The sequence below is a fragment of the Hyla sarda genome, chromosome 3, assembly GCF_029499605.1.
Source record: "Hyla sarda isolate aHylSar1 chromosome 3, aHylSar1.hap1, whole genome shotgun sequence".
In the NCBI taxonomy this organism is placed as follows: domain Eukaryota; kingdom Metazoa; phylum Chordata; class Amphibia; order Anura; family Hylidae; genus Hyla; species Hyla sarda.
In genome coordinates, this window is record NC_079191.1 from 179857230 (window position 1) to 179884043 (window position 26814).

General features: G+C 40.5%; 1 protein-coding gene across 2 annotated transcripts in view; it reads right to left on the reverse strand.

The window, feature by feature from the left end:
- Positions 1-26814, reverse strand: part of CLCN2 (chloride voltage-gated channel 2) — a 189884-nt gene that overhangs the window by 56099 nt on the left and 106971 nt on the right. For both annotated transcript variants that reach the window (XM_056565666.1, XM_056565667.1), the window contains exons 9-13: positions 24029-24113; positions 16022-16123; positions 6030-6114; positions 5792-5947; positions 5610-5679 (exon numbers count right to left, since the gene is read on the reverse strand). In XM_056565666.1, the coding sequence (XP_056421641.1) occupies positions 5610-5679; positions 5792-5947; positions 6030-6114; positions 16022-16123; positions 24029-24113 (498 nt within the window). The remainder of the gene's footprint in view (positions 1-5609; positions 5680-5791; positions 5948-6029; positions 6115-16021; positions 16124-24028; positions 24114-26814) is intronic.

The following is a 26814-nucleotide window of genomic DNA, read 5'->3' on the forward strand; positions in this document are numbered from 1 at the left end:
AACTACAACTCCCAGCATGTTACACAATAACCTTAACTGTACTATACAGTGCAACATGCTGCAACACTTCCACAACCATAGGCTGTATCAGGGCATGCTGGGAGTTGTAGTTATCTACTAACTAAATGCAACATAATGACACATAAATTATAGTAAATAAAATGCAGCATATAAACAGGAGAAGCAGACCCCCCCCCCAGTAACACAGCGTTGTTTAGTGTTTTCCAATCAAAAGACTCCATATATAAGTCCCTATGAAGACTGAAAAATAGTGATTAAAATATTTTAAAAAGTGCGTATATATGTGAATAAGCCCCTTTTCTAATAAAAGTTCTGATAATAAATGGTTCCAATAAAAACTACAGATCACGGCACATAAGATTACCCTCATACATCCCTGTATATGGAAAAATTGGAGTTATGGGGGTCAGATGGGGGGGGGGGGGCTTGCCTCGGGTGTTAAAGGAGCTAGCTACAGCTCTCCCGCCACTAATAGCCTGGCATGCTGCGATCACCGTGGCCGCTATTAAACCATTAGATAACCACTGTCTGAGTTGACAGCAGTGTCTAAAGGGATCTTATAACCATCCCTGGTCTAGTGGGGGGGGGGATCAGACTATTTTGGTTGAAATTATTTTATCTACCAGGACAAGTGGATTTTCTTGAGGGACAAGTAGATTGTGTTCTGCTTTAGTCCCTTGGACAAGTAGTTTTTTTTTTTTTATTTCCACACCCCTGAAGAGTCATCTTGTTTTATATATTGGTTTTCTTTAGTACTTATGGGTGGTACACAGATAGACCCTTGGCTGAATTGAGGGTGAGCCGCAATAGTTTTTGTTTTGTTCATATTTAAAAATATAGACAAAAAAAAAATGGCACCAACATTTTTATAACATGGTTAATTTTGATTTAAATAACAGTTAATTTCCTGATGACAAATTTCTGAAATGCCTGACACATTCATTGTCTGTGACTCCACATCCTAGTAAAGTGGAGTCGCAGAAGTTGAATATGTAAATTCAGCAGACAAAGCCCCGTCCCCTGCACGATTCACTGAATTTAGCAGAGGATCTTCTGGGGGACATATCTCAGGACCTACTGGACATATTTAAGTAAGTGACCCCTTGTTGGACTCCTGTTCGCCCACATTATAAGCCAGTGTATTGGGTTTAGTGTAGGTGAACAGGTTGACAGTTTTCCTTTACCCCTATCCACAGGATCCTGTGGATCCCCAGCTCTCTCCATACACGGAGTGATTTCTGCTCTGTGCATGGATTACTGCCTACCATGACACAAAGCGGTGGCCAACATTCCCCTCTGTGTATCTCTATGGGAGGTACAGTGATCAAGTATCGAACCTGGAACCTCGCAGGTACCTTTTGGTCCGGAGGCGAAGGGTAAGGTTTGTTGGGAGGCATCTCTCCTATCAGAGAAGGGCTTGCGATAGACCGCATCCTCTGTGTACATTTTTTTTTGGGTAACACGTTTGCACTTTTTCCTGCACTCTGGGTGATTCGAGAGCACGTTCCTCGGCTCTTAAAAAAATAAATAAATAAATAAATAAAGTATCTTTGGATCTCCCATAGAGATACATGAAGGGGCATGTCGGCCACCGCTCCGTGCATGGGGAGAGCCTGGGTGCTGGGCAGGAGATTGGAGAGGGTCCGAGTTGTTGGATGCCCTGCAATCAGACACTTACCACCTATCCATGGAATTCTGGTACTTATGTACAGGAGTTCCCCTTTGACACGAGAGTTTAGAGAGTCTGGTTCTCTAGGCAGACTTTCTCTGAGGATAACCTGTGAGCTGCATTTCCACAGAGCTTACAGAAAGCAGAGTCTGGAATACTCTATGCTAATGGCGTATTATTTATTTAAGCACACCAATTTGTGACTTGTTTGAGAGATATCTGAGCAGTATGTGAAAGTTTCCTTGGCAATAGAAATGCTGGGTTAAAGTGTTTTCTTAAATCAGGCAGTGTTGTGACAGATGTTATTGTAGAAAACAATGGGTATTGCAGAGGTGCCAACTTTGGTGAAGTGGTCAGTTACGTAGGAGATTTTAGCATAGACTCATGTTTAGGTATGAATTTCTTACTCAAAACATAAACAAAACGAAGAATAAATGTCAGAAAATATTTTTTTTGTAATGTTTTAAAGATCTTAAACATACATTTTGGCTAATGTGGGAAGGTGAGAGGGAGTTACTGCTGTGTCAGTTAACTTCATGAAGGAAGAGGATTGGTTGTTTATAAAATACTACAATATTATATTTATATATTATATATAAAATAATATATATTTATATAATATATAATAATATATTTTAGTGTTTAAATGTAAGTCTTGCTTAAAATACAACCCAAAATAAAATAAATTATATTTATTCAGTGTTAAAGGGGTATTCCGGGCAAAAATATTTTATCCCCTCCCATAGACATGAATGGAGGGGATAAACCAGGAGGTTTCCGAAACTGGAGATACAGCACCCGGGTGCGGGTGCTGCAGGGAGATCGTGCGGGGGGGGCTGGCCTCAGCAGCGGGCCCCCCGCAATCAGGCATCTTATCCTCTATCCCTTCTGTTTGTTTCCTTTTGTTTTGTGGAAGTGCAGTAGATCACACAGATTGAACATAGTCACTACTAAGGGAATGGGCCTGCCATGGGTATGCTAAGGTATAAATAGACATACTTTTACATTAGGTGATGTATACCACAGATGTAAAGCCATGGCCTAAATGTGTGCCCACTTGTGACTTTGACCCGTTTGCCACAATTTTGGATGAGCATAAAAGGATGAGGAACCTGACTGTCCAGAGACATTTTCCTCTATGTGATCCTTCTAATTTGAATAGTGATGCATATGAAAATGTGACTAATGATTGACAAGATGAAGAAGAACATGTAATCTATACAGATTTTGTGGACCAATTTATTATACTTTCTTTGCATACCTTAAGTTTGGAATCGCATAATTTTTGTGGGAAAGGGAAATAATTTCTGTATTATTATTCCAGGTTTTTACCCTATAGCTTCTAGGACACAAGCTCTGGATAAATTCCAGGAAGCTGTAGAAAAAGAGCTGGTAAAATTGCTTAATAAAATCCAGAAGCAGAAGGGGTTTAAAAATCTGAAATCAGATGAATTTACTGCATTAACAGAGTTAAAGAGGCACTGTCATTATGAAAAACTTTATATTTTGTAGTACTACTGATAAGATTACTTTTTTCAATTTATATTTAAAAAAATGTAAATTTTACTAAAAAAGAAAAAATGAAAACAGCCTCCACTAGGGGTCATATGTCTTTATGCAGACAGACTACTCTGTATTTTACAGCTTACTGAATACCGTCCATAAAGTATGTTGGTATCCGGTATAGGAGGAGATCACTGCAGCACTACAGCTTTCAGCTGTTCCTAAACTACAACTCCCATGATGGGAGTTATAGTTTTGCAAGAGCTGGGGGTACAATGTTTGTAAAACTCTGATTTAGAGCTGTGTATTCTCCAGCTGTGTGACTCCAGCTCTTGCAAAACTACAGAACAAAGGATGTATGGGCATGCTGGGAGTTGTAGTTTAACAGCTAAAGGCAACACTGCTCTAACACAGTGCTTTACAAACACTGCAGCTCCAACTGTTGCAAAGTTAAAACCACTAGCATGCTTGAACAGCCAGAGCTTTCTCTGACTCCTGAATGGCAAAGAAGCTGGTCAGACATTCAGGAGTCTGCGAAAACTGAATGACACACATAGTGACAGCTATGTAGATTAACATCCAGCTTTACTAGGAACAGATAGAAAATGTATGAATAAAAACTACTGTGCAGTGATTTGCAGATTGCCAGGCTGCTCCCAGACTCAGAGCAGATGAGTCATCCACAGTGAGGGAGAGAGATGGACACGCCGTCAAGTGAGCCAGATATACTGTAAACGCTATTTGTTAGGCTTCTTTCAAACTGCCATTAGTACATGACAGTGTGACGGCCATCGGGGGAGCCTGGGGAAATAGCGGGAGAAAAATTACTGCATGTGCCATCTTTTTTTCTCCCGCTAGTCCCGTCAAAAAATAACGGCACCCCACAGCCCCCATTATAGTAAATGGGAGCTGCCGGGACCCTTGTTGCCCGTCATGAGAACGTCTGTTAACGTCACATAAAAAAATTAGACTTTAACCCCTTAAGGACCAGGCCCATTTTGGCCTTAAAGACCAGACCAATTTTATTTTAGCATTTTCGTTTTTTCCTCCTCGCCTTCTAAAAATCATAACTCTCTTATATTTTCACCCACAGACCCATATGAGGGCTTGTTTTTTGCGTCACCAATTTTACTTATTTTACCATAAAACGTACGGCGCAACCAAACAAATATTATTTATGTGGGAAAATTGAAAAGAAAACCGCAATTTAGCAAATTTTGGAAGGTTTTGTTTTCACGCTGTACACTTTCCGGTAAAAATGACATGTTTTCTTTATTCTGTGGGTCAATACGATTAAAATGATAACCATGTTATATGCTTTTCTATAATTGTACCGCTTAAAAAAAATCTCAAACCATTTTAACAAAATTTGTATGTTTGAAATTGCCCTATTTTGACCAACTATAACTTTCTCATTTTTCCGTATATGGGGCAATATGAGGGCTCATTTTTTGCGCCATGATCTGTAGTTTTTATCAGTACCACTTTTGCTTAGGTTTGACTTTTTGTAAATTTTTTTTGGAATAAAATGTGACAAAAAAGCAGCAATTTTCGACTTTTTAAATTTTTTTTTACGTTTACGCCGTTCACCATACGGGATAATTAACAATATATTTTAATAGTTCAGACTTTTACGCATGTGGCGATACCAAATGTGAAATTGCCATATTTTGACCAACTATAACTTTCAAATTTTTCTGTATATGGGGCGATATGAGGGCTCATTTTTTGCACCATGATCTGTAGTTTTTATCAGTACCACTTTTGCTTAGGTTTGACTTTTTGTAAATTTTTTATACATTTTTTTTGGAATAAAATGTGCCAAAAAAGCAGCAATTTTCGACTTTTTAAATTTTTTTTTACGTTTACGCCGTTCACCATACGGGATAATTAACAGTATATTTTAATAGTTTAGACTTTTACGCACGTGGTGATACCAAATATGTGTATACATTTTTTTTTACGCTTTTTGGGGGGTAAAATGGGAAAAATGGACGTTTTACTTTTTTATTGAGGGAGGGGATTTTTCTAATTTTATTACTTTTTCATATATCATATATTATAACAGTGTGCTCAATCCAGCTTTTCATGTTTTGTGAGTATTTTTTCCATAGTGATTTTAAGTATTTGCATGTGACTATTTGATACTATATATATGTCTGTTTTATTGTGTGTCATTAGTCATGATTAAGGATCAAGTATGATCAGAAACGTGTTGGAATATGTATCCTGTCCGTGTGTCCTTGAACATGTTGCAATAAAAGTTTCCAGCATTTATCACATTCAAGTGCTGGACCTTGTTTTGTGTATACCACAGATGTACAGACATTTTCTATTGTGAACCTAACCATACAGTTTTTCATACATATTCTATTGTTTCTGCTAAAAAAAAACAAAAAAACATTGTATAACTCACCAATTACAAATACTGGCATGAATGCTCCACATGGAACTGGAAGAGTGGTAGCCAGAGCGGACATCCAAAACTAAGAAAAAGAATCCGAAAATTTTACATGCAAAGACACTAACAGACGTAAAAAGAATACATAAGCTGTGTGACACATGGAACAATATTAACTTACACCAAATTAAACTTACCTTCATTAGAATGAAGACCACCAGGCTGACAAAAACGTTGGTTCTGGGGTTTTTCCAGGCATTGGAAGCACTTCTAAACATGAAGTCCTCAGAGACCCCTTGTTGAGCCCATGTACAGTTATCAAATAGTGTCACCAAAGTCTCTTTTTGTGTTAGCTAAAGAGAGGTATTTACAATATGCTTGTTACTTTTCAACTGTGTCGTTAGCTGTGTATACTATTACCACTGGCAGACTTACCTGACCAGCCATGAACTGACCGAATCCTGGTGGGAAAGTCAGAGTTGATATGAGTAAAGTGACCACAGCAGGAAAGAGAAGGCGCCTGTGGGTTAAGTTTTAGCAATCAGTTTGGTAATCATTAAAAAATCTGCAATGTTGCTACCAAAGGCTAACTATAAGACTGGGTTCCCACATGGTAGTGGGCCACACACATGGCCAAACCTTACATCTTATACTGAAAATTGCATTGTGGTTATTGCACACAGTTATATAGTAAAAAATGTGTTTTATACTGCCATTCATCCTCTACTTTGTGCTAACATACATTTGTTAGCTTAATAAGAAGAAGAGGGCAAATAGAAGGGAATAGAATATCAGAATCAAACTATGCACAGTTTGTTTGCTCGCCATTACCAATGAGACATACAGTCTACACAGAAGCTGTAGACACTTAGTGGGAAACTTTTCATCAAGACCAACTGCAAAGTTGGATTTATTGGCACAATTAAAAGGTTTGTTTACAAAGCTTTGCTAGATCTTCCCTAGACAACAGCTATTATTGAAAGCATCAAGGATTAACAACAGTTCCAAACTGCATCTGGAAGTGACATAATTACAAGAACGGTGTGTTGTAGGATTCAAGAAATGGGGTCTCATTGTCAACCAGAAGCACACAAGGGGTGATAATCGAAAAGTCGAATTCTTAAACATTGTTAGATTAGACCAGGCAGTCTAAGAATACACCAAATTTTGAACAGTGGCAGGTTTGGTTTGAAAATCTAGCTCATCTTTAGACTGACTAGTCTAAGGCTACATTCACACTGCCGGTTGTCTCTGGCAGTATGAAGCCCATCATTTTCGGATCGCGAAGAGCGGGAGAAAAAATAGTGCTTGCACAGTCTTTTTCTCCCGCTATTGTCTCGGAAGATAAAGGTGCCCGACGGACCCCATTGACTATAATGTGTCCATTGGGACTCGTTATTGCCCATTAAGGTTGTACCTTCTAATAGTTGGCTTTTTTTTTTTTTACACCAAAAAGTGATTCATTTTTGGAACATGTAAGCCACATCCTTATTAGAGGTTACGCTCTTCTGTTGAAAGCACTTTTGACTTTACTGTTCATTTCTTCCACAACAGCTACCAGTCTAATGAAGGGGAAACACTACCACATAAGATCCACATTAGGGATCGACCGGGAGCTTTAAATCAATGCACTGCAGTGGCTTTTGCGGTGCCATAGGCCGCCGCCCGCTTCTCTCCCTCTGCCTGTCAGGGGGTCCTGAGACTTATCACCGCGACCGCCCCCGACCCGTCGCACCGCGAACACCGCCCCCCTGACCCCGGCCCCATTGCCTTCCCCATCCCCGGTTTTATAATTACCTGTTCCCGGGGTCCACTCTACATCTGGCTCCGGTGGCGTCCTCCTGAGCTGTCACTGGGCGCACTGACGGTGACATCACGTCGCGTCACTCGTCATTGCGCACAGCGTAACGCAGGACGCAGCAGGAGCAAGAAGTAGCGTGGGCCCCGGGAACAGGTAATTATAAAACCGGGGATGGGGGAGGCATTGGGGCCAGGGCGGTGCGGTGCGGTGGGGGGTGCGACGCGGTGCGACGGGTTGGGGAGCGGGGCATTATCGGCTTATCGGCAAGATAATTGCCGATACCGATTATGCACAAAATCGTGATTATCGGCCGATAATATCGGCCATACCAATAATCGGTCGATCCCTAGTCCACATCATATCTTACAAGTTCCCAGAGACAAATTTCTAAATCTTGTAGAAAGCTACCTGAGGAGAGTGAAGGTTAAAGGGAAACTCCAATACTTAACTTCTTGTCTCCTTTCCAACCACTGGGACCCAGCATGATCTCCTGCACGGCACTCCTTGCGCATGGAGTAGCGGTGGTCGACACGCCCCCTCCATGCACTCATGCATCTCCAGCTCTCCAATAGAAATGCATGAAAGGGGGCGTGTCGACCACTGCTCTGTGCGATGGTTGATACAGCTTAGTGCATGAGGAGACGGGGTCTTCAGGCAGAAGATTGAGGGAGGTCCCATCAGTCAGATACCCCGGGGATAGGGGATAAGAAGTTAAGTACCGGAGTTCCCCTTTAATATAGCAACAATGGGGGCACAACTTTATATTAACACTCACAGTTTTGGAATGGCATGTCCAACAAGCTCATATACATGAGAGTCCAACATATTTTTGACTTTAGAGTATCTCTATTGCTGTTCTACTAAATACACTGCAGCATATTACTGCATTGTATAGTACAATCACATTCAGAGATTTACTGCAGAACAGTCATGACCTGGCTGCAATGTGGAGACAGAAAAAAATCAATCAAATGGTTTCCTTGGAACTGGCCGCCTAGAGAGGGAATTGAAGAACCTTTTGTGACCAGGGTTAGTGCTGAATGCTATGATTTTATTATCATTGCTAATAAAATCAACTCAATAACTATAAAGGAGGGACTGGAGGCATTATAAACAATTCATGTGACAAAGCACTTAGGAAAAGCAGTGTGGTGTAAAATTAGCTATATGGCACTTATTCAGCTAGTTTTATACAACTATTTCACATTTGAAGAAATAATATACACTACTTTTACAACTTTATCAAGTAGGTTAACACTTCCCTGCTCATGTTTTAATTGTTGTCATGCCTTCAGCAGTTTTGTTACTTGATATTATTGTATGGGTTACTATGCTTTGAATTCATAGTGTATACTTCTCTGTTCATGGTGTAAAAGCACCATCTAGTGGCCATTTGCATACACTGCAGCTCTGCACATTAGAAGTTTGACCCATTTCAGCTTCCATAGCTTGTAGCCTATGACATCATCAGCTCAGCCCATAGCAGCTATTTCCTAATTTTTCAGCCAAAAATCCAGATGCAACCACTCAGCTTAGTAGGATCCTGAGCCATTCTCTTTATCCAAGCTTAAAGGGGGTTATCAACCATAAGATGATTTTAGTAGTACGTACCTGCCAGAACTGGTTATTTCCTGTTGAATTTCATTCTCTAAACTACACATCACATAGTTCCATAGTTTGTAAGTATGAGGTCCCTTCTATCCCTCCCACACATCAGCCACACCACCCATTGAAACACACCTGTGATTCAATGCAATACACAAGTGTTTCCTAATCAGGGTGCCTACAGGTATGTTCAGACGAGTGGATTCATATTGTATTTTACCCTGCGAATCCGCCGCCGAAGGACCGCTACAGTGTGCCTTTAAATGTGCCTGCTCGGAGTGGCAATACGCCGCTACGAGCAGACACACTGCGATGTGCAAGCCTCGGCACCCATACACAGTATACTTGCACATCAAGGCTGCTCTCAACCTAGCAGTGGAAGCGGCCACGATGTGTGCAAGTACACCGCGCATCTCAGCAGTGTGTCTGCTCATAGTGGTGTAGTGCCGCTCCAAGCAGGCACATCTAAAGGCACCCTGTAGCAGTCCTTCGGCAGCGGATACGCAGCTTAAAATACGCTGTGGATTCACTTGTCTGAACATACTCTGAGACCCTGGGCCAGCTCGATGGACTCTAACCCTCAGATCAGGCTGCAGAGCAGGGAGAAGAGAGACACCGCACCTCCTGAGGTGACACCCCAGTGCACCCAAGTCTGTGGAGAAGATCTTGGTAACAAATCTTGCTCCAAGATTTGTCTTGTTACAGTTAACCCTATTGGTCACAAAGAGAAAGTGGTAAGATTGTTTGCCATCCTTGATGATCAAAGCAATAGATTTCTCACTAACTCAGCTTTTTGATATCTTCAGTATTAAAGGACCAGCTCTTCATATTCACACACAGGTGTGAGTGAAGAAAAAGGGTGAAGAGCTACCAGTTTCCAAATCGGATCCATAAATGGTGATGCATCCTCTCCCTACCCTGACAGAATGCAGATTCCAAAATAGAGAAGAGATTCCTACAACTAAGGCAGCATTACATCATGGATATCTGAAGATCATAGCCATTTTGTAACTTTTGGGGGCTTCCGTTTCTACACAGTACATTTTTCGGTAAAAATTACACCTTATCTTTATTCTGTAGGTCCATACGATTAAAATGATATCCTACTTATATAGGTTTGATTTTGTCTTACTTCTGGAAAAAATCGTAACTATACGCACGAAAATTAAATGTTTAAAAATGTCCTCTTCTGATCCCTATAACTTTTAAATTTTTCCCCATACGGGGCGGTATGAGGGCTAATTGTTTGTGCTGTGATCTGAAGTTTTTATCGGTACCATTTTTGTTTTGATCTGATTTTTTGATCGCTTTTTATAAAAAAATTTTATGGTATAAAAAGTTACAAAAAATACACTATTTTGGAATTTTATTACGTGTACGCCATTGACCGTTTTTATAGTTTGGACATGTCCGCACGTGGTGATAACACATATGTTTATATTTATTTTTATTTACACAGTTTTTTTTTTTTAAATGTGAAAAGGGGGGTGATTCAAACTTTTTTTTTCACTTTCTTTTTTGCAATGTTATAGCTCCCATAGGGGGCTATAACATACAATACACTGATTGCCAGCACTGATCAATGCTATGCCATAGCATAGCATTGATCAATGTTTTCGACGCTCGACTGCTCTTGCTTGGATCTCAGGCACGGAGCAGTCATTCGGTGATCGGACAACCAGGAGGCAGGTAGGAACCCTCCTCGTGTCCGTACAGCTGATCAGGACACCGCGGTGGTCCCGATAAGCCCAACTGAGCTGCCGGGAATGCTTTTTTTTTTTTACTTTAGACGCAGCAATCAACTTTGATCGCCGCGTCTGAAGGGTTAATACCAGGCATCGCCATTTCCAGCACCTTGTAGAAAGCATGCCATGAAGAATGAGGGCGATTCTAAAGGCAAAAGAAAGTCCAACCCGGTAGTAGCAAGGTGAATCTAGTAAAGTGGCCAATGAGTATACAAGAACAGAATTTGTACATGCAACCTCTCAGGTGCCAAAATTTAAATGAAAAAAAAAAAAAAACAGCAATAAAAGTCACATAGGCAGCTGCTGGTTGTTAAAGGGGTACTCTGATGCTTAGACATCTTATCCCCTATCCAAAGGATAGGGGATAAGATGTCTGATCGCGGGGGTCCCGCCGCTGGGGACCCCCGTGATCTTGCACGCAGCACCCCAGTTAAAATCATTCCCGGAGCATGTTCGCTCCGGGTCTGATTATCGGCGACCACGGGGCAGGCGGCGTGTGACGTCACGCCTCCGCCCCCGTGTGACGTCACGCTCCACCCCTCAATGCAAGCCTATGGGATGGGGTGTGACAGCTGTAGTAAGCAAAAATAATAAAAAATAATAAGCAAAAATCAATAATCCTTTATTCACTAATCACTACCAACAACAATTGCTTACTGCATTTTTAATAACCAAAAAATGAATGAAAACTAAAAATCCATTAAATCCTGGCCTATTGTACTCCCTTTATGAATCTAGCTTTGCTATGTTTTTTTTTAATTCACATCTCTTATCTTAATTTAGCAAAGATAAAAGTCAGAATTGTACATGCCACGTTAACTGTAAAATACAATTATACAGCACCCTTAAGACAGTAAGGCAGTAGAAACAATTTACTGTTGTTTTCATGTTAACACACCGTAGTAATGAATAACAAAATATGAAATCATAAATGACAAATGAAGATACAAACCTGGTGAAAATAATTTCTTATTCTGTTTCAGCCCAAATATCTACCTTAAAGGGTACCTCTCATCAAATAAACTTTTGATATACCGTATTTATCGGCGTATAACACGCACTTTTTAGGCTAAAATTTTTAGCCTAAAGTCTATGTGCGTGTTATACGCCGATACACCACCAGGAAAGGCAGGGGGAGAGAGGCCGTCGCTGCCCGCTTCTCTCCCCCTGCCTTTCCTGGGGGTCTAGAGCCCTGCTGCCGGCCCTTCTCTCCCCCCCTGGCTATCGGCGCCGCTGCCCGCTCTGTCCCCCTGATGCGCCGATAGCCAGGAGGAGAGAAGCAGCGCCGACAGCCAGGGGGGAGAGAAGGGACAGCGGCACCCATTGCCGGCGCCGCTGCCCCGTTGCCTCCCCCCATCCCCGTTGGCATAATTACCTGGGTCGGGTCCGCGCTGCTGCAGGCCTCCGGCGTGCGTCCCCGGCGTTGTTGCTATGCGCTGCACGGCACGGCGCATGACGTCAGTGCGCCGCGCCGTGCATAGCAACGACGCAGGGGACGCGCGCCGGAGGCCTGCAGCAGCGCGGACCCGACCCAGGTAATTATGCCACCGGGGATGGGGGGAGGCAACGGGGCAGCGGCCTCAGCGGCCTCAATGGGTGCCGCTGCCCCTTCTCTCCCCCTGGCTGTCGGCGCCGCTTCTCTCCACCTGGCTATCGGCGCCGGCACCGATAGTCAGGGGGACAGAACGGGCAGTGGCGCCAATAGCCAGGGGGAGAGAAGGGCCGGCAGCAGGGCTCTAGACCCCCAGGAAAGGCAGGGGGAGGGAAGCGGGCAGCGACGGCCTCTCTCCCCCTGCCTTTCCTGGGGGTGTATCGGGGTATACACGCACACACACGCACCCTCATTTTACCATGGATATTTGGGTAAAAAACTTTTTTTACCCAAATATCCTTGGTAAAATGAGGGTGCGTGTTATAGGCCGGTGCGTGGTATACCCCGATAAATACGGTATTTTAGATTAATGAATGTTGAATAACTTTCCAATAGCATGTTAATGAAAAATATGCTTCTTTCTATTGTATTTTTCCCGATCAGTCCTGTCAGCAAGCATTTCTGACTCATGCTGGAGTCCTAAACACTCAGAGCTGCCAGCCTGCTTTGTTCACAGCCAAACAGGCTGTGAACAAAGCAGGCTGGCAGCTCTGAGTGTTCTCCTTTGTGAACAAAGCAGACTGGCAGCTCGTAGTGTTTAGGACTCCAGCATGAGTCTGAAATGCTTGCTGCCAGGACTGGTAGGGAGACCCCTAGTGGTCATTTCTTCAAAGTGGAAAATTAAATAGAAAGAAGCATATTTTTTAATAACATGCAATTGTAAAGTTATTCTGCATACATTAATCTATAATATATCAAAAGTTTTTTTGATGAGAGGTACCCTTTAAATTTAAAGAACTTAGATCCTGATAAAGTAACCAGAAATTTCCACCTGTCCACGTACACACACGCTTACAGTATATATTATACTTTAGCACAGAAATCTATTCCTTTCCACCATTTTAGCAATGGCGGCTATAAATAAAACATGACAATGACAGCAACTGGAAGTTGAGCTGAGGTCTACACGAGCTAATAGAAATTAGTGAGGGCTATAATGACTTTTTATTTCTCATTTTTGTGATAATGTGACCAAGCCTGAGAATACCATTGTAAAAAGGCGCAATAAAGGCGCAAAGCCACTGAAAAGTCTCTAAAACTACACCAGCCCAGACTTAGCTTAGCTTTTTGGTGTACGTGAAGAGAGAAATTTCAGAAAATGTCTATCTGCACAAAATGTATCAAATGCTCTGTGACCATTTAATAAATTTGGCGCTCCTACACATTACCAGCACACAAAAAAAGGTGAAGAAAAATTCTTCATTTACACCTACAATGATAAATGCTGGCCATAGTGCATAATACTGTACAACCAAGTATAACAACTATACATATGTTCATATCTACATTTATAAAACTCAATGGGGGAGATTTATCAACAACTGGGCAGAGGCAAAGTTTCCCAGTTGCTCATAACAACCAATCAGCTTGCTTCTTTCATTTTTCAGAGGACTTGCTAAGAATGTAAGAAGTGTATGTGTGTATGTATGTGTGTATGTTCCAAGATCACGTCCAAACGGCTAAACAGATTAACATGAAACTTGGAACACATGTTACTTATATGTCAACAGCAAACATAGGATAGGGAATTTAACCCTTACTCACCCCCATTTGCCAGGGTCGGTGTTTTTGTTTAAAGACCCATACAAGTCTATGGGAAATATATGTTACTGCATAACTTCTGTACAGCTGGAGATATTTCAAAAATACCTGGTACACATATTACTAATATGTCAAATAAAAATATATAATAGTTGAATTAACCCTTACCAACACCCTTATATAAAACATGGGTTTTTGTTTCAAGTCCCATTCAAGTATATGGGACTTAAAGTACCTTACTCCACATGCTCTGCTCTGCATCTCTCCTGGTGAATGTGTCAGTCCGGCTTACAAGCCACACCCCATCTCACAAAGACACGTCCACTGTTTAAGCCCCACCACTTTTATTCTCTACCCTTTTTGTGCATCAGTCTGGCTTGCAAATCACCACGTCCCCTTCTATTTTCAGTTACAATATCTTCATCACATATCAGTCCCACCTGAGGACAGAATATGAAGATGGGACATAAGGACGGCATGAGGACAGCATATGAGGCTGGGATATGAAGACGGGATATGAGGTCGGGATATGGGGACGGTTATGAGGACGGGCTATGAGGACGGGCTATGAGGATGGACTATGAGGTCGGGATAGGAGGAGGAGGACGGGATAGGAGGACGGGATAAGAGGTCGGGATAGGAGGTCAGGACACAAGGACGAGATATGAGGTCGGTATAGGAGGTTGAGATAGGAGGTTGGGATATGAGGACGGGATATGAGGTTGAGATATGAGGACGGGATATGGGGTTGGGATATGACAACAATATGTGAGGATGGGATATGAAGTCAAAAGCTTCCTCCTTTGTTAATTTTCCTCCCCAACAAGGATTAGGAAGGAAAAACCAGGCAACGCCGGGTACTCAGCTAGTATCTTATAAAAAAGAAAACAAATCATTGCAGTCATTAAGACACAGAATACCTGTGGCTCCTGTACAGATGATTGCCTCAGCCTGTAGTAATCTATTAAGCCGATCTGTACTACTCCCTGAATGCAAGATTACTATAGGCTGAAAAAAATCATTCATATAGGAGCCATAGATATTGTGTGTCATAATGACTGCAATTATTTGTCTTTTTTTTTACAAGATATATGTACATATGTATATTTTCGATACTTCGTATATGTATTACGGTATGTAATCTTTAATGTTTTTTCCTGTATTACTGTTGTGCAATAATTGAATTAGTGAGCCAAGGTGTTAAAGAAATAGGGGCGTCTTATACAGGATACCATAAAGCGCCACATAATGCAAAATTAATGTAAAGAGTGTTAGTGTTCTAAGTAAACCTCCAGTGTATGTCCTGCTAATGAGCAATAAAGAAGCCTGTTTATTTGCAACTACTGGTCCTGAGTAGCATAGATTCTTCTACTGTAAATGTTTTGTCTAAGGTCAGTAATGCTTGCTAGAAGGCAGTGGTCAAAATCCTGTGCTCCAGAATTGCATGTTACTTACCCTCTATCGTGTGTATATATTCTATGATTACAACTTCGAGAATGCACATATTGGTGCTTGTATTCCTACAACAGCTAAAAGCTAAAATAGTTTATTTGATAATATATGTGATCGACAGAAACTGCAGTGGTTGCAGATACTACCACGGAAGATTTATTTGTCCTTGGATTTTCACCAACCATAATCCAGCCCTGTATACATGCACATGCTTCCCTAATCTTTTATTTTAAAATAAAAAATCAGTGCTGAGTACTGAGCCATTAGGGAGCAGAATCAGTAAGTGTAACTAGACAGAGATCTGTGTATAGCGGTCATGGCGGTGTACTGGAGTATTGTAGAGTAGTCCAGACAGGGCAGTACTGGGTGGATCTCAGAAAGTATAGCCTCTAGGCATGCTGGATATGATGGCAGAGAAGGCAGGAAGAAGAAGTAAAGCATGTAAACACACAGGGCAGAACTGCACATAACATTGCAAGAGATAAATAAAGAAACGGTACATGTGGAAAATTGTCTAGGTGTCTGCTGTGCAGATTCATGTTCTATATATATATATATATATACACACACACACACACACACATTTAGATAGTGAAAAACACCTTTAAAAAGAGTTTCTAAACATACTCACTTTTTCATAAGAAACTTGTTAATCGCTTTCTGTTTCCTCATGAACTCTACAATCTTGCGATTGAGGTAGACAAACAGTGCTCCACCAAACCCACTAGCGATCCTGCCAGAAATCAAACAGAAAATGTCAGAAAGAGCACAGTAAGTTACCACTAATGTAAGCAAACAAGAAGCCATATTAAAATAATGTGTAAAGAAAAACAATACAATCCTTAGCATTGGCGTGTAGGGAAATTTTTTAAAGGAGTCATTGCACTGTTAGCATTGTGCCTCCTTAGGATTGGTGGGGTGCCAGGAATTAACTAGGATATGCTATCATTTCCTTTTCTAACACATCGTTCAGTGAGAAAACCTCTTCATATATCAACATTTTCAAGCATTTAAGGATATGCAACAGCAACACATTATCTATGACTATATTCAGCACATCTCTCCTCAGGTGGTGTTCTATCCAGACTGCAGGAAATCACAATTTAACCTCTGGCCCTGCGCAACTTTGCATACATTTGTGTCAAAGAAATGATTGCCCATTGCAGTCTTGTTTTGTTTTTACTGTGCAAAAAAAAACATGAGAAATCATGCCAGATGCAATGTTATTAAGGTACTAATGTTTCCAGGAGTAATATGAATATCTGCACAGATAAGGTTACAGCACATTCAGGTCTTCAAGGCAGCAAGGTCTCACAGGGGATGATCAGGAGAGGGAGACGGCGAGGGAGAGTGTGTGTCACTGTTATGGATTTTTCATGTGATGTCCGTGTAATGTTTTTGGGTTATGATCTGGGACCTGTTTTGGGCTCTGTAGATTTTTTGGGGTCTATATTTAGGAGGTCTGAGTTTTGTATTTAGGGGTCTGGTCATGGTCCTGAATGTATTGTTGGTCTTGTTAGTATTAGTAAATTTATTATTAAAGGAGTACTCTGGTGCAAAACAAAAAAGATAGGGGATAAGATGTTATATCGTGGGGATCCCGCCGCTGGGGACCCCCGCGATCGCCCCCTCCATTCATGTCTATGGGAGGAGGTGTGATGGCTACGTACTAACCGTCACACCCCTCCCATAGACATAAATGGAGGGGGTGTGGCGTGATGTAACGAACACTGGAGCTCCACACTACCATGTTCTGGACGCCGCTGCTGTCGTCCCAGAGATCGTGGGGTACCCCAGCGGCGGGACCCCCGCGATCTAACATCTTATCCCCTATCCTTTTGATAGGGGATAAGATGTTTTGCACCCAAGTACCCCTTTAAGGTTGAGTCTGTGGTCTCTACTTTTTCTAGAGTCTGCGGTCTCTACTTATTCTTGAGTCTGCGGTCTCTACTTATTCTTGAGTCTGTGGTCTCTACTTATTCTTGAGTCTGTGGTCTCTACTTATTCTTGAGTCTGTGGTCTCTACTTATTCTTGAGTCTGTGGTCTCTACTTATTCTTGAGTCTGTGGTCTCTACTTATTCTTGAGTCTGTGGTCTCTACTTATTCTTGAGTCTGTGGTCTCTACTTATTCTTGAGTCGGTGGTCTCTACTTATTCTTGAGTCGGTGGCCTCTACTTATTCTTGAGTCGGTGGCCTCTACTTATTCTTGAGTCTGTGGTCTCTACTTATTCTTGAGTCTGAACTAGTTTAGGGCTTTAGTCTGGATTGCGTTTAAGTTTAGGATGTTTTGTCTGGGGTCTGTGTTAGACTTTACATCACCTCTATTACAGCAATGCAGAACTGCTAAACATCAAAGTATGGCAGACAACTTTAATTGTAATAGTATGCTCCTGGGCCTGAATAATTTTTTTAATCTTTAGTCTGTATTTATATTGAAATATTTATTAGAAGTTTGAAGTTTCTGGGGTCTGAATTAATTATTTGGTCTGGGACTGTATTAGTTTATGCAGTCTGGGTTGTGAATTCATTTTGGGGTCTGTGATTTTTTTAGGAATCAGGTATAAATAGGTCTAAATTCATTTTGGAGGACTAAACTTTGGCATCTGAGGTTTAGTGTATTTAGACTGTGGTCAAAATAAATTCATAGGATCTGACTCGAGAGTCTGTATTCATTTTAGTGTGTGATATTAATTTAAAGTACTTGTATTTGTGAACATAGGTTAGCAGTGTTTGGGAGTATGGACTATGCAAATGGACAGGTATATATTAAATAAGTGAGGTACTTCCGAGAAAAAAACATTTTCAAATCACCTAGGGGAAGGTTTATCAAAACCTGTGCAAAGGAAAAGTTGCCCAGTTGCCCATAGCATCCAATTAGATCGCTTCTTTCATGTTGCAGAGGCATTTTTAAAAATGAAAGAAGTGAGCTGATTGGTTGCTATGGGCAATTAGGCAACTTTTCCTCTGGACAAATTTTGAAAAATCTCCCCCTAGTGCCAGAAAGTTACGCGGATTTGTAAATTATGTCTATTTAAATAATTCAAGCCTTCCAGTACTTATCAGCTGATGTATACCCTGGAAAAAGATGGGTAGTTCTTTCCAATATGACTTTGTGCTCCCTGCTGTCTCCTCTGTCTGTGTCAGTAAGGACCTATTCACATGGCGGAATTTCAGAGCAGAATCCAGCAGAAAAACTCTGCTCATGAATTCCAGTGAAGCATTCTCCCGTTGTTTTCTTGAGACTCTGTTGCTCTGTGCACACAGCAGAATTTCTGCACCAAAACATTTCAATTCAAACTCTGGACTCCGCATGGACATGCATTGTTTGAAGTATGCTGCTTAAAACACCACTGCAAGGAATCTATTTATGGTAACAACTTAAAAGTAGGAAAGTGTGGCGATTCTGCATTAGGGTGGCAGGGATCACTGAATGCAAGCTTCTGCGGGTTTAGTACAACATAGAACCCACTCTCATTGTCCCTTTTTTTTTTTTTTAGAGGGGGGGGGGGGGTTATGTGATCAGCCCCTAGTTATCTAAAAGGATACACTAATTCATTTTTATAAGTGACCAAGGGTCCTCTTTAAATCCAATAAGCACTCAGGTTCATACAGCCTAGTTTTGGAAAATATGCATAGAAATTATGATGTGGTCAAAATACTCACTTGCCTAATAATTGTGGTCACAGTGTAGAATGTTCTACAACAAGGTTTGGAGTCTTTTAATTTACTATATGAAAAATGATCACGCAAGCTCCAAAACACACAAGCAAACGTGTTTTAGGCTTTATGGGTATGGATAAATAATGTTTCTTTTAACATGGTGTATCAATAAAGCCAGATTTTTTTTAAGTGTTAGTGTTTTTCTGACTACTATCTGGTGTTGCTGAATTCCATGTCCCCCTCTCCATACTTCTCCCTAGTATACAACTAGTCAACTGAGATACATTTTTTTTTTGTCTTTTGCATATTGATCACAGTGGGGCAAAAAATTATTTAGTCAGCCACCAATTGTGCAAGTTCTCCCACTTAAAAAAGATGAGAGAGGCCTGTAATTTTCATCATAGGTATACCTCAACTATGAGAGACATAATGAGAAAAAAAAATCCATAAAATCACATTGTCTGGTTTTTTAAGAATTTATTTGCAAGTTATGGTGGAAAATAAGTATTTGGTCACCAACAAACAAGCAAGATTTCTGTCCTCCACTTATTAACTGTATTAATAGCACCTGTTTTGAACTTATCAGTATAAAAGACACCTGTCCACAACTTCAAACAGTCACATTCCAAACTCCACTATGGCCAAGACCAAAGAGCTGTCGAAGGACACCAGAAACAAAATTGTAGACTTGCACCAGGCTGGGAAGACTGAATCTGCAATACGCAAAACGCAACTTGGTGTGAAGAAATCTGTGGAAGCAATTATTAGAAAATGAAAGACATAAAACACCACTGATAATCTCCCTCGATCTGGGGCTCCACGCAAGATCTCACCCCGTGGTGTCAAAATGATCACAAGAACAGTGAGCAAAAATTACAGAATCACACAGAGGGACCTAGTGATTGACCTGCAGAGAGCTGGGAACAAAGTAACAAAGGCTACCATCAGTAACACACTATGCCACCAGGGACTCGATTCATGCAGTGCGAGGCGTGTCCCCCAGCTTAAAGGGGTATTCCAGGCAAAACCTTCTATATATATCAACTGGCTCCGGAAAGTTAAACAGATTTGTAAATTACTTCTATTAAAAAATCTTAATCCTTCCAATAGTTATTAGCTTCTGAAGTTTTCTGTCTAACTGCTCAATGATGATGTCACGTCCCGGGAGCTGTGCATGATGGGAGAATATCCCATTAGGAACTGCACAGCTCCCAGGATGTGAGTCATCAGAGAGCAGTTAGACAGAAAACAACAACTCAACTTCAGAATCTAATAACTATTGGAAGGATTAAGATTTTTTTATAGAAGTAATTTACAAATCTGTTTAACTTTCCGGAGCCAGTTGATATATGAAAAAAAGTTTTGGCCTGGAATACCCCTTTAAGTTAGTGCATGTCCAGGCCGGCCTGAAGTTTGCTAGAGAGCATTTGGATGATCCAGAAGAGTATTGGGAGAATGTCATATGGTCAGATGAAACCAAAGTAGAACTTTTTGGTAAAAACTCAACTCGTCGTGTTTGGAGGAGAAAGAATGCCGAGTTGCATCCAAAGAACACCATACCTACTGTGAAACATGGGGGTGGAAACATCATGCTTTGGGGCTGTTTTTCTGCTCAGGGACCAGGATGACTGGTCTGTGTAAAGGAAAGAATGAATGGGGCCATGTATCGTGAGATTTTGAGTGAAAATCTCCTTCCACAAGCAAGGGCATTGAACATGAAATGTGGCTGAGTCTTTCAGCATGACAATGATCCCATACACACCACCCAGGCAACAAAGGAGTGGCTTCGTAAGAAGCATTTCAAGGTCCTGGAGTGGCCTAGCCAGTATCCAGATCTCAACCCCATAGAAAATCTTTGGAGGGAGTTGAAAGTCCGTGTTGCCCAGCGACAGCACCAAAACATAACTGCTATAGAGGAGATCTGCATGGAGGAAGGGGCCAAAATACCAGCAACAGAGTGTGAAAACTTTGTGAAGACGTACAGAAAATGTTTATAATTACCAAAACCCTATAGGAGGACAAGCCCCCTTCGGGGAAAAAAAAAAAAAAAAACCTTCACTAGGGTACCACTAAAAACTAGCTTTATTGATATGCATTAAAAGTAAGGTATAAATCCCAAATATAACAAATAGTGGTGTTTAGCTGTATAGCTACATGAGTTCCTGATAGTTTTAAAACACCACTATTTTGTTATATGTGTGATGTATACCTTACTTTTAATGCATATCAATAAAGCTAGTTTTTAGTGGTACCCCAGTGAAGGTTTTTTTTTTCCCTGAAGGGGGCTTGTCCTCCTAAAGGGTTTTGGTAATTATTATTGTTGCCCTAGGATCCACACAGGACATATGAGTTTGGTACAGAAAACTTTGACCCAACAAAGGGTATATAACAAAGTATTAAGATGAACTTTTGTTATTGACCAAATACTTATTTTCCACCATAATTTGCAAATGAATTCTTTAAAAATCAGACAAAATGATTTTATGGATTTTTTTTTCCATTATGACTCTCATAGTTGAGGTATACCTATGATGAAAATGACAGGCCTCTCTCATCTTTTTAAGTGGGAGAACTTGCGCAATTTGTGTCTGACTAAATACTTTTTTGCCCCACTGTATATTGCATACATATGCATACATATATATTGTATATTGCATGTATAACAGTGTCTGTGTAGCATGATTTCTGCACTTTCAGCTCCTGACAGTCTAATTGTGGACCTGAGGGGCCCCAGACAGCACTGGACATCAGACACTTGACAAAGAAACATGTCTATTTACCTATTCCTTTCTAAAGACAATCAGGAATGTTCCCATTAACCCCTATACTACCAGTAACCTTTTAACATAGCACATCTGGGTTCTGATTCATATTTTTGTGGTTTGCCCTCAACAGAAAACTTCCTATAAATGTGATACATGATGTGGGTTTCGCTATGGATCCTCCCCCCCCCCATCTGTGAATGGATTTTGAATTCCAAATAGTGAACTTTATGACCAGATCTGCTACACAATTGAACAACATATACGGTGTGTACTATGAACTGTGGATTTCCCACAGCATGAGAATAGTATTCTTCTCGCAAGAAAATGCAGGTGCTGTAGTAGAAACCAAAAAGAATAACAAAAATATTGGAGAGTGAGCATGACCACAGTATTTGTTTCTTTTAATATCCTTATTAAGTGCACTGAAATAGACTTTGCAGGAGAGGAATCTCTCCCCTCAACTCCAAGTCTGCTCTTTGCTTATACTTTCCCAGGATTGTCCACACCAGTCATTCTGTACCAGGCACATATGGTTCCAAGACTAAGTTCAGTAGCTCTTACTACTTTTATTTTCAAAATAAAATGTACAGTTATTGTATGTTTCATTGTGAAAATAAAAGTAGTAAGAACTGTGTCATAGTGCTCGTTCTCCAATATTTTTCTGTCACTCTTTAGATGCTTTGTGGGAGGGTTATGCCACCAAAGTCTTATGTTTGTTTTCCGGCAGAAAGGACATTCAATGGACACAGAGATTAAAGCTGCAAGCACTGCTGTCCCAATGCTGTTTTGAGATTATACCCTAAACTGTAAAATTTGCAAATCTGACATTTATGATAACAACAACTCAACATCTGAGTAAATTCCTCAGGTCATGGGTGGAGAAACGTAAGTGGGAAGTGTGACAATTTAGGATGTTTGCCAGATCTGATTGGATTACATTCCAGTCTGTCCAAGAAAAAAAAACGGTCAATGGGACATACAACAACACTTTTGTTTATGCAGCTGCTCACAGACTGAGTAGGCTGTAACAAATAAAAGTAACAAATTCATGTCTTCGATAGATTTTTGCATAGTTGCTTCAACATTAATCTATACTTATAAGAAATATACACCAACAACTGATATGTAGAGTAATAGAAAGACTGCTCATCCATTTAGAATACAGTGAAATCTTATTAAGCTCATTATCTAAATTTGCACAAAAACTGGTCTTTTATGGGGGTGGGCCTCTAAAATGACATTACAAAGAGTGCTGGTTAAAGTGTCAAATGAAGTCAACAAGCATTTCAAGCACACAAATAATGATGAAAGAGCCAAGAAAATGATGTCTTTCATCATGTGTTAAATTCGTTTTCCAGCATGATACACCCTCTTATTCCTTATCATCAGTATCACTTCCCATCTGATTTAAAGTCCATGTGGTTAGCACAGTTGCCTTGCAGTGCTGGGGTCCTGGGTTCAAATCCCACCAAGGACAACATCTGCAAAGAGTTTGTAAGTTCTCTCATGTTTGTTTGGGTTTTCTCCCACAATTCAAAAACATACTGATAGGTTTAGATCGTGAGGCCCAATTGGGACAGGGGCCAATATCAGTGTACAGTGCTGCAGAATCTGTGTACACTATATAAAAAAAGAGTTATTATTATCATTGTCTCATTCCTAGTCCACTGCATAACTTTCCCTGTCTTGCCTGCGTCCCAGCCTGGATAATTAGCTCATTCCTCAATTCCATCTACAGCTTGGCTCCTTAACTCATTCCTAGTCCACAGCATGGTCTCCCATCTTTGTTATGATCCTAGCATGGCTACCTCTTATCCCTGGTCCCCAGCATGGATCCTGATCTCATTTTTAGTTCACAGCATGACTTCAAGTCTAGTTTCTGGTTCCCACATTGGTCCCTATCTCATTCCTGATCCCATACATTGCTTCCCATCTTATTTCCTGTCTCCAGAATGGTTACCCAGCTCATTCCTGGTCCCCAGCATGTCTCCCCATCTCATTCTTGGCCCCATACATGTCCCCAAGACCCAAGTGGTCTTTTTCAGGTTTTACTGTATATAAGAATATTGGATTTTAGGATGATAGAGCCTTTAGAGTACGAAAGGTATGCCACACATGGAATTGGCATTCATAAGTAGGCTTCAAAAATGAAAAAAAGTTAAGATAATAATTTGACAAGCTATTGTTCCATTTAGGAGGGACAGACACTAACCCAATTACTGCAAATGCTGGAAGTTCTTGAAGGTCAAAAGGAAAGTCCAGACGAAAACGAGTTTTAAACAATGCAGTTATCGTCTCTAAAAAAGAAGCAACAAGACAGAGCAGAATAAACATCAGTGAACATGCTCAAGTGATTGACATAAGATGTGTCATCAGAAGGGTTCACCCTGAGCGATACTATGCCTATGGCAATTAGTAACATGGCAACCCATGTCACTAGCTTATACTTCGCACACAATGATAAGGTTTTTATTGGAACAGTGCATGCTAGGAAGAGGAAATATTGAAATATGCAGTTGGTCAGAACATGGGCACTAATCCAGCAGTGGCATCTCTTGTCATATTGTGTCACAGATAAATACATCACAGTAAAATCTTTACAGTAATAGTGCTAAGAATTCTTTCATTTGCTTAGTCTTGCTCTCCAAAAAAAATCTCATTATAATCATCAGTATTCCAAAGATCAGACATGTCAAAGAGTTTATCAGAGCGTATTCACACTACCATGAGATTTTATGTCTGTCAGGGGAAATAAAAGAAGTAGGGAGATAACTGTGCAAAAGATTGTTCACATACAACTAGATACAAATGGAATAGTCCCTTCATTCAGAGGCGGCTTCTGACACATCACTATGGCATTTTTAAGGTTCTCTTTAAACAAACAACAGTATGACCTTGGGTTGACTAGAAACATCTACGGTATATCCCAAAATGTATGATCTAAGCCTCATACTTGTTTTTATTTACTTATTTTAGGTATCTCTGTTTAACTTTTTCTCCTTCTCGATTTCTGATGCATGTGTAGGATTGCTCAAATGCATTGTTTGTCCTAGTTGTCGACATTTAATAAAATATGTGTGTGTGTATGTGTGTTTATTTACAGGAAAAAACAAAATAGTTGATTCAGCAAATGGATAAAAATGTCCAGTTATTTCCAATGCTCAAAAGCAATTCACACCAATGTGCATAACAGGGACGATCATCTGGACGTGTTTCGAACAGACACCTGTTCTCCATCACAGATAACCAAATAATGCCAAATAATTGCTTTTAAACTTTGGAAATAAAGCTGGAAATGTTATCCATTTGTTGGATCAACTTTTTTTTTTTCTCCTGCTATTGCCACGCACTTGGTCTGTGCAGATCCGAGCATTGGACACAGGAGGTAAGCTGACTATTTGCTTTGTGCATTTTCCATGATTATTTACACACTGCAACCAGACTTGAATTTCTTATTCAAACTACTGCTAATTTTATTTGGTGACATTGTAAGAATATAACAAATAACCTCAGTGACACTAGAACTTAATTCCATCCAATAAGATAATGCAAAACTAGATTCCTCTTCAGGTTTTAATTTCTACCCTTCAAAACACATTTAACGTAGAAACATACAATGTGTCGGCAGATAAGAATCATTTGGCCCATCTAGTCTGCCAAATAATCTGAATCCTATCAATATTCCCTGTCCCTATCTTATATGAAGGATAGCCTTATGCTTATCCCATGCATGTTTAAACTCCTTCACTGTATTTGCAGCGACCACTTCTGCAGGAAGGCTATTCCATGCATCCACTACTCTCTCAGTAAAGTAATACTTCCTGATATTACTTTTAAACCTTTCCCCCTCTAATTTAAAACTATGTCCTCTTGTGGTAGTTTTTCTTCTTTTAAATATCCTCTCCTCCTTTATCATGTTGATTCCCTTTATGTATTTAAACGTTTCTATCATATCCCCTCTGTCTCTTCTTTCTTCCAAGCTGTACATGTTAAGGTCCTTTAACCTTTCCTGGTAAGTTTTATCCTGCAATCCATGTACTAGTTTAGTAGCTCTTCTCTGAACTCTCTCTAGAGTATCTATATCCTTCTGGGGATACGGCCTCCAGTACTGCGCACAATACTCCAAGTGAGGTCTCACCAGTGTTCTGTACAGCAGCATGAGCACTTCTCTCTTTCTACTGCTTATACCTCTCCCTATACATCCAAGCATTCTGCTAGCGTTACCTGCTGCTCTATTACATTGTCTTCCTACCTTTTAAGTCTTCTGAAATAATTACTCCTAAATCCCTTTCCTCAGATACTGAGGTCAAGACTGTGTAAAATATTCTATATTCTGCCCGAGGGTGTTTACGCCCCAGGTGCATTATCTTGCACTTATCCACATTAAACTTCAGTTGCCAGAGTTTTGACCATTACTCTAGTTTTCCTAAATCCTTTTCTATTTGGCGTATCCCTCCAGGAACATCAACCCTGTTACATATCTTTGTGTCATCAGCAAAAAGACATACCTTACCATCGAGACCTTTTGCAATATCACTAATGAAGATATTAAACAAAATTGGTCCCAGTACATTCTCCAATCTTTAATGCCCTGGGCAGTGCTTCATTGGAGAATATCTATTATAGCTTGCAAAGTAAAGAAGACAAGAAACCACAATTCTAGTCAGCCTGTTTATGTCAGATTGGTGATAGAAGAGAAAGCTGCATAATCTGACAATGACAAATTTGAGCAGAGGAAATCAGGCTCATGAATAGATATCATACAATAAATTACTTGGCACAAGGGAAGCAACAATTACTTTTAAAGAAAGCTGCTGCCACCATAAGGAAGATCTTCTGCACATACAAGGTTTAAGAGTTGGTTGCTTAAAAAAGAAAAAAAAAAAAAGAAGCATACTCACCTGCCTGATCCCCCTGCAGGAGCTCACTGCTTCCAGTGATGTTCCGTCCCCCTAGTAAATGCCTGTTCAGCCAAACCACTGGCTGAGGCGTATCACT